Raw genomic sequence first — 9,518 nt, 5'->3', positions numbered from 1 at the left:
TGAACACCTGTCAATCACTGTTGAATTGATGCATTTTTAAATAAAAGAAAATGAAACAATACATGAACTGTGTCCAAAGATGATAGGTGTGTATATGCTTTTACTTTTCCTGTCTCTCTTCACTCTCGCGCTTGGCACAGCTGATTGCTGTAATTTAATACACCTGCAGGCTGACAGCTACACCTGATAGTTCCTCTCCCACCGTGCTCACAGTCTGACTGTTGTTTCTGCTCTCACCTTTTGTGCTCCCAAGTTTTTGACCTAACTTTGAGTCTGCGCATGCGATGGTTGTATTTGAAGATATTTTGTCATGTGGAACCAAGGTAAGGTTGAACATTTTCCAATCAGACACAGAAAACACTGAGCAGTATCTCTGCTGTCTATGAGGTTTGTATCATGTGCTTTCACAGCCTGCAGTCAGTCCCCTGCTGGGACGAACAGCCACAAAGCAGTGATATCAAAGGTGTGTCTGTCTTCCGTCAAATCATGAAACAAATGTAGAGATCTGAAGATGTGTTCATATTGACTTAAATGGATTCCTTCACCCCAATCTCTCCGCAGAGGGCATTTCTTCAGATTTTACCCTGCACTGTGTCTCAGCTGCTGTCTGCTTCAGAAGTTGGAAGTGATTCTTTTGCAATATGCAACTCAGAACTGAACCAGGTGAGAGCTGCAGCACAAACACACTGTTCCAGATGCAAAGAGGGCTCGAGTTCTGCTCTAGAGAGTATTTAGAGAAGTCGGGAACTCCTCGGTCTCATGAGTCCAGCTGTCTGTCAGTCACGCAGCTTGCCAGACCAAACCATAGACTGTAAAAAAAAAACCCAGGGACGTCATCTTGCAAGAGTAATCCACAACCCTCACTAGTCATAAGAGGTTAGAAGCTAGGCTTAAGTCTTGTTTAATGATAATCGACGGCTACTGTTCTTGTGTAAAAATATTTTATTTTTGTCACCCAGCATCGTCAGATTCTTTCTGAGTTCCTCTTAGCCTCTACCGTGCAGACTCTGGCTCCACAATGGCAGCACCTCCAACGGGAGTATTTTGGCTTCGAAACTGTACAATGGTAAAAGGCCTCACTGTCCACTCTATATAACATAACAGCCAATGTGAGGTGTCAAACGCAGTCAAACTGCACCAGAGTGGAGCTGGAGTGCAGATGTATCTGGGTGTAATTGGCTGGCACAAGTTTTACTTCTGGAAAGCACTGCCTATTTGGGTTTGGCACACTTCAAGCCACACTTATCGGCTGATTTTCCCAGTGCGTGTGGATAAAAGTATTTTTAAAAACGAATGAGAGAGGTTATTCGTTTTTGAAAATGGCCTAGAGCATTTCAGTTTTATCATTCACACTATCTCACGGTGACAGGAGTTTTGATTATAGTTTGCCATAACCTAACTTTCTGGGTGCGATTCAAAACTCCACTGAAAAAATAAACTCTTCATTTATAGTTTTGTTTACTGAAAAAGACTGCTGAACCAAACCCTTCACTTCAGTTATAAAGAACAAGAGATGCACCCATCCAACTTTCTTGGTTCTGGTACTGACACTGATACTTGGGCTTTGGGTATCGACCGATACTGATACTGATCCAATACCAGTATTAAAGGATAAGTTTGGTTCATACAGCTTTTGCATTGTTTATAGAATGAAGTAGAACAAAATACTCTCCCAGTAGTCTTTCCTGATCCAAGCAGTGCTTTGGGAGATATTAAGATCCAAAATCGTGCAGCGGACGTCCGTATAATGGGATCCATCAGGGGCATAGACCTCTGACCTGACAAAGACTTTGATTGCCCCTCCGCGTATGCTCTGTGAGGCTCATTGTTTCAGGGGAAGACGGCAGGCTACATGACGACGAGCAGAGGGGCAATCGTAAACAAAGTCTTTGTCAGTTCAGAGGTCAGTACAGCCACACAGCGCTGTCTGGAGTGACACAGACTGCAGCAGAGGACTAACCCGGAGCGGACCATGATGGAATATTGGTGAAAAACATGAATTTTTGGACGATTAATGCAGTTTCAGGAGCGGCGCTGTCTATGCCCCGATGGATCCCATTATAGGGACGTCCGCTGCATGATTTTGGATCTAAATATCTCCCGAAGTACTGCTTGGATCAGGAAAGCCTTCTGGGTGAGTATTTTGTTCTACTTCATTCTATAAACAATGTAAAAGCTGTATAAACCGAACTTATCCTTTAAATAATAACCTGCATGCTCTACTGTGGGATAAGACTGGTACTGCCTTAGTTGATAGGCAAAAAATGAGTATATGGAATTACTGAAGTTAATATTAAATGAAACTGTAAAATGTTTAAACGTTTACCTGCAGTTTGGTAAAAACAATGCTTCAGAATGTGCAGAAATGAATATTCAATTCTAAACTTTTGTACCCACTCAGACCGATCCAGCTTTGAGGGACATCAATACCTGATACCAGGAATCGGTATCAGTGCATACCTACAAAGATCGTCAGGGAAAATATTTGTGCTTTCTCTTTGCTGCAGGTGTCTGTGGTGGGCATCATCAGAGCTAACGCTCCCTTTGTGACAAACATTCAGTACTCTGTGGACGACATGACGGGTCCTCTTCTCTGTGTAAGGCAGTGGGTCACCTCAGAGGAAAGTATCTCCTGGACTACATCTGGAAAACTTTTGAGTATATCAAACATGGCTGGTTTCATAGTTAATAGATTATATACTGTGTTTCCCACAGGCTAACGCCCTGTCAACATTATTTTCTCCTGGAACCTATGTGAAGGTTATTGGAAGTCTACGCAACTTCTGTGTAAGTGATGAAAACAGAGGTAAAGGGTGATGAGCCTGATTTGCATGAACAAAAATCATCCACTGAGCCTTAAGATGAAGTTTAATTTGTGACTGCTCTCAGACATCTGAAATGTGACCGCAGTGAAAACCAAGTACTCTAACTGCATGAGTTTGGTTTGCTTGCTTTAGGGTAAAAGGACGTTGTTGGCCATGGATATCCGTAGTCTCCAGGACTCCAATGAGATCACATCCCACATGTTGGAGGTGGTAAGGGCACATATGGAGCTTTCTGGAAAGGTACGGGAGAGTGTGAAAGGTTTTGATGAGAAGCAGAATCTATAACTCTCATTCAACCATGTGTTCAGGAAGTATTTAAATCTGTTCTTGTTCCTTTTTCAGGGTTTCGATGTGAATATGAACATCTCAGCTGCCTCATCTTCCCGGGGAGTCTCTGGTTTTTCCAGCTTACAGTATCAGGTTAGTGGATTTATTGTTTCACTCGGTTAAGTGTTGATTTTAGTCCCCTGACTTGATTCATTATCCATTTGTTTAAAAGACATTTCAGTTTCAGTATTAAAAAGACACTTAAATAATAAAAAAAACTGTTCACTTTACAGCATGTCTTGAAGTGGTGTGATGTTTAGACTTTTTAAAACACAATGCTTTTTCTGACTATTTTTCAATCTCACCCCTGACAACAACCCCATATGGCAACAAAAACTAAATATATAAATAAAAAAATACTGAAACTAATAAAACTAAATTAGAAATCTGCCTCAATTTTTAATCATCTCAATTATTTCTGTAGACTGAGCTGAATAGGGCAAAAAATCTCATTCACACAACACAGCCGAACAATAAATGAACAGTTCATTCATGGGTGTAGTTTGGGGTGTCTGAAGTTCTCACCCAACCCAGCAGGGACATTACCACAGACTAATGCTGCGTTCCATTTGTACTTGGGACTGGGAAGTCGGGAGTGGGAGTGACGTCATCTCTAAGTTCCAGTTGCCAAGTCAGAAGAACTTGCCTTAACAGCAGTATTTCTGTATATAAACATCAGATAATCCTATATATACAGCTGATTTGTTGTGACAAACACAAGTCAGAAATTCTAAAATAAAAAGAATATAACAGGAGTTTATTTACTGTTTACCCCTAAACTCAGAATTTCCTACTGGGAAATTGGGGGTGGTGTGGGGCTCCAGTTTACAAGTAGGAAATTCCGACCTCAGGGGGCATTCCAGCTGGGTGTTCCCACTCAGAAATTGAATATTTTTAGAGACTTCTGAGTACAAATGGAACGCAGACTAAAACCCAGTCTGAAGTCAACCCTGCTGCTTTGTTTTTTAATACTTGATATTTTTGAAGTTATTAAACCTGAGATTTTTGCCCATATAAGGGCATGACTGACCTCACTGACTGGTGGGCACCATAGACTGTAAAAAAATGGACGTCCGCTTGCCTGGCTCGAAGTGAAGTCTCCATAAAAAAACTGCTCCCCCTGGTGACTGGCTGCAGTATAGGTTAAAAAATACGGCTTTCCAGCCATCCCAGATGGGCTGTGGTCAAACTTTAAAAAATGAATACTCCTCGTATAAATGTTTCTCTTGTCTGATTGTTGTGGTGATTTAAAGATATCATTTGGCTGTCTTGTATTCAAGTCCTCTTTTTTCTTAAACGTTTCGTTTTCATTAGTTATATGAGGTTAAAAACGAGGCTTTATGTAACGTTTAATAATGATTGACAGCTACTGTTCTCGTGTATTTTTTCGAGAATTGTAAAATATGTCGGGAGGTAGAGTCAAGAAGTGATTAGACTCTCAAAAAGAAAAAAAAAGTTACTATTTTTGTCTCCCAGCCCCACTCAGATTCCCCCAGAATCCCTCATTGCCTCTACTGCGCAGACTCTGGTTGCACTCTGCTCTTATGACTGTGCCTGTGACAGGGGTAGTTTGGCTTCAAAACCATACAACGATAAATGGCGGAGCCACACTGTCCACTCTATATACACTCTATGGTGGGCACTTCTTGGCTATCTACAAAGAGGATAAATACTAACCTCTTCACCTCATCCTAACCAATGGAGCTAGGGTGAAATTAGTTTTACCAACATGCTCCCCATAGATGATTGCCCTCAAAATTTTGAGGTTTCAAGGTCCAAGCCCACCAGGCTCATCCGTAAAGACACCCCTGGGGATCTGTGCCTGTTTGTCCTTTGCCTTTGTTTGTGAGAGCTTTGGTTCTGTGGTGGGTGTAATTCTTGCATCACTCTGGAGCTTTTAACAGCGTCACACTTCCTACCCTTTTCTCATAGTGAGGGTTGTGGATTACTCATGGCTTCATAGCAGAGGTACTGAAGGTAGATCTGTAGTTGGACAACACTGTGACCAGGCTGCTTTACGAAACTTCTTCATTGTTCCTGTTTTTGCTGATAAAACTGAGTGACACTACATTGAGTACTTATTTAACCCCCTTTTTTCTAGATATGAAGCATTGTGCAATAATTTCTTGATTGATCCGTCAGGTGTTTGATGCCATCAGGAAGTTTTCCGTCCACTTTGAAGGAATCTCTTTGGATGCGCTGAAGAGACAGCTGGAATACATCAGTATGAGAGACCTCAGGTACCAGGTTTTATCTGACTACTTTGAATATCTGTGCAAGTTTTGATAGATAACTGATAAATTAATGATCCCAAAATGAGTCTAACCTTGATGCTTTTCCTCTTTTTGTTGAACAGACGGTCTTTGGCGTTTTTGGTTTATGAAGGTCACATCTTCACCACCGTTGATGAGAATCATTTCAAAGCTATAGGTCAATGAAGACATCTAAACCAAGAAAACTGATCAGGATGCACCCACATAATGATTTATATAATAATAATATAAGTTAGCAACTGCTGTCTGTTGTTATGTTGTTTTAGTTCATTTGTTAATGACTGAATGAAGCTGGAGGCCTCTCTGTTCAGCTCACTTGTTGCCTGTAAAGATTGGTACACAGGCTTATTTCTGTTTTAATATTTTAGTTTGTTTCTAATTTTTTTTAGGTTTGGTGAGTGCCCAGTAAACGTCCGTTTCTGTATATAAAGGAGGAAGTTTCAGATGTACCTGGTGTCCCTTGTGTCAAAAATTACTGTTCATTTAAAGGTTTAATCTGTAGCAGCATAACAATGTTCTTATTTATACAGCACAATTTAAAGAGAATCCTGCATGACACGAAATGGCCTGCAGTGCAACTAATCAGTTAGCCAGATTTGGTGTGTACCTTGAGCATCTAATGATCCACTCTCACTCCTCATTTAGAGGTTTTGGACGGCGTTCAATTTGGAGGATCCTCCATGCCAATGTGTGACGAGAGGGAAGTGTGTGGTGAGGGGGTAAGAGGGATGGTTTTGGACGGACTATCAGTTTCTTCCTCCAGTTTGAACACAAGGTGGATATTCACTAACAACATGTTTTAGAGAGTTCAGACGGACTAGGAAGTGAGCTCAAAGTGTCTGAAATTACCTCTGCAAAGAATGGAGAGACAAAAGATAAGATAAACACCAGAAATTGATAGATAATTCAATATATTTTGATTCCTAAGGGCAGATTTCCAAAGTTTTGGGAATCAAAACAAGAAGTTCTGTGTCTTATGTCTGTGTAGTTCACATGAGGAATGTTTGAAAGAACAGCATTCAAGGACCTGAACAGCTGTTGGGGCATAAAAAAAAGAGGATAAAATGAAAAAAGAAAGTGAAAAGCATCTGGTCCATGACCGTTCCCTGCTCCTCCCATTGGTTACTGCGATTCAATATTTATCATCAGTGAAGCTTTGGCTGTGTAAATAGTAAGTTGTACAGTGTGTGGACTGCTGAAATAATTAGCATTGTACAAACTCTTGGTTCAGTTTAAATTCTTCTTTTCAACTTGCAGGGATTCAACACTTCTGAGTTGTGGGAGTTAAAAAAAGAAACCTCTAATCTGTTTTGTCCAAATTGGAGCTATAAAGTTTAAGGAAAAAATTCTGAATCCTTTTTTTTTCTTTTTTTTTTCTGTTGACCTCTAACCATAAAGCCTCAGTGGATCCCATTACACTTCACAATGCCAACCGGGTTATTTCAACAGATCCACATTCTTAAGGAAAAGCCTCAGACCCCAGACAGCACCGCACCAGGGGACCTGAACGCAGGGTCGAATAAAGAGTTGAGAGGCCTGCTGGGAATCCCTGAAGAGGAGATGAAGATAGACATGTGCAGATTCAATCTTTGTTTGCCACCACTAGCTCACAGCAGGGTGTTAAAATAGTCTGGATTCAAAAGGGAATCCTTCTTTTCTTTGCTCCAACTCCTGAATGTGAGCAGCTCCAAACTCCAGACACATTTGCTCAAGAAAAAAAAACCTGCATCTCTTCAGATCTGAAGGAGCTGGAGATTGACAGCTGTAGAGGGATTAATAATTTAAGGCTGGTGCTGGTTTCCATTCTGGACTGGAGTACATGGAAACAGAAAAAAAGAACCTTAAACTCCTACAACACTGACAGTTTGTTTCCTCAAACCAGAATTAGATTTTTGGGACAGCTGAATGCTATTTTATGTTTTAAAAGATAAGATGAGGTTTTTTTTTTTTTATTTACAGTGGTAATTTGTGACAGCACATCCCCATCTGTTGTTTGAAAGAAAAGAACTCTAAACTACAGGTTTCTTTTTATTTATTTGTTTATTTATTTTTGGGATAAAGAACAATAATTGATTTGATTTTTTTTGTGGCACAAAATTTGCTCTGCTCTCTTTTCCCAGAGGATGTTGACCCCATGCTTCAGGAATCAAGCTAAATGAAATGCTAATAAATAATTGGAAAGCATCAAGTCACAAAGCTGTAATGAGGAAGTTATTTATGAGCTTTAAAATGGACAAAAGTTTAGAGTTAACAGCGACAAAGAAAACTTTGTTCTGCTTACTCAAGGCTGGAAAAAGGTATCTCTATGCAAATGTCTGAATCGTATGTCTTGTTTTCAATTCATTCATCCACTCATCTGTTGTCAGTTGATCATATCAATCAGTTTTTATTTGTATAGCACAAAATCAAAACAAGTATTATCTAAAAAACACAATATGTCTCTAAAAACATCAACCTGGACCTGTTATCATGTTATAATGATATTTATCCATTATCTTCTATCACTCCTACTATCCATCTGCCCCTTCATTTATCCACTGATCAATAACTGTCAGTCAACTTATCTCTTTATTCATCCATCCATCCAGCCATCCATTAATTAATCTTTTAATTCATGATCAAGCAAAATGTCCATCTTTTTTCAATCTAACCAAACAATGATTTGCCAATCTATCCATTCATTCATCCATTTATTTTTCATTAATCCATAATCCATCCATTTCTTCATTCATAAATAATATTTGATCACTCACTTCACTAATATCCATCCATCCATCCATCCATCCATCCATCCATCCATCCATCCATCCATCCATCCATCAACTTATTCATTCATAAATTCATCACTCACCCCTTATTAATCTGTTTATTAGTTGCTTTATTCATTCATCCAATCATCCATCCACTCACTATTCATCCATAAATATGTTCATCCATCAATCCATCCATCTCCTTTTTCCTCTTTGAACCTTCATCCATCCGTCTAACCATAAATCCATTCACCCATTTTCCACTAGATGTATTTACCCATTAACCCATGCATTCACCAGTCCATTCATGATCCATTTTTGTATCCATCCTAAAACTCTATCCCTCTATCGCTGTGTCCTTATCTATCTATCTTTCATCCATCATAAGTTTATCCATAACCCTTTTATTTATCATCCATCTTCCCAACATACTTATCTTAACACATATATTTCATATACATTCATCTATCAGTTGATCTGTTATGTTTCTATTCATCCATCTTTGCAGGCACATGTCCATTGATCCATCCAGTCATCTCTCTATAAATGCATTCATCCATTTATGCATGTGTTGATGTATGTACCCATGAACCCATTATATCAATCTATGCATCCAGTTCTCCATCAACCACTGTAGTTCTTCATCCATCTATTAATCTATCTTTGCAAATATCTGTCCATCAGAAGGAGCATGCATTCATCCTTTGAGGCACACTTTGTAAAGCCTGATGAGTTGTTGTGTGATTGTGATCCAATGTCTGAATAAACCAACAATAGGAACTACAACAAAGGGATGTAGTGAGGTCCACACGTTCGCTGCTGTTTCAATCAGAGAAACATCATGATGAATGAATAATTTTCTTTTTCTTGCCTTTTGTCTTTGTCTCATCTTCATCCTGGTAGTGATGGGGAGGCAGAGGTCAGGTGTCTCAGGTGTGACATCATCACTTTTCAAGCCTTTCATCTACTTATGATCAGAATATTTCCATATTCACTAATCCAGCTTTTGTGTTTCCTGAAGGCCTACTTCTGTCGTCATGTTAATTTTGACTGTAAGGTTGTCGACATATGCAAACTGTGACGTGATTAAGGTTTTATATTTTGATTTCCTTTTTTACTTTTTTTAAAAAACTCTTACGCTTCACCCTCAGCTTGAAACCATTTGCAGAACAACTTAAAGCTTAAGGAGACGGTGTTCCCTAAATGTTTTTAAATAGAAAATTAAAGACATGGAGGCCGGTTCTATAAGATGTTGGTGTTTTCGCTCAGTTGTTTGAACAATTGATTCCTATAACATGATTTTAATCCACAATCTTGTGTTTTGTTGATTGTGCTTTGTCTCT

The 9,518-nt window shown here is 39.4% G+C and overlaps 1 protein-coding gene across 1 annotated transcript; it reads left to right on the top strand.

The window, feature by feature from the left end:
- The first annotated feature begins 166 nt into the window (after nt 1-166).
- Nucleotides 167-6,637, top strand: LOC141803195 (replication protein A 32 kDa subunit-like). Its single transcript, XM_074687137.1, has 9 exons — nt 167-323; nt 411-463; nt 562-663; nt 2,508-2,622; nt 2,717-2,787; nt 2,958-3,065; nt 3,168-3,245; nt 5,295-5,392; nt 5,509-6,637. The coding sequence occupies exons 1-9, from the start codon at nt 311-313 to the stop codon at nt 5,588-5,590; spliced, it is 720 nt and encodes a 239-aa protein (XP_074543238.1). The 5' UTR covers nt 167-310; the 3' UTR covers nt 5,591-6,637.
- The last annotated feature ends 2,881 nt before the right edge of the window (nt 6,638-9,518 follow it).

Source organism: Halichoeres trimaculatus, unplaced genomic scaffold, assembly GCF_033239565.1.
Source record: "Halichoeres trimaculatus isolate MK-OKI-2021-1 unplaced genomic scaffold, fHalTri1.1 fHalTri1_scaffold_14, whole genome shotgun sequence".
NCBI classification, from domain to species: domain Eukaryota; kingdom Metazoa; phylum Chordata; class Actinopteri; order Labriformes; family Labridae; genus Halichoeres; species Halichoeres trimaculatus.
This window is presented reverse-complemented; position numbering and strand designations above follow the sequence as displayed.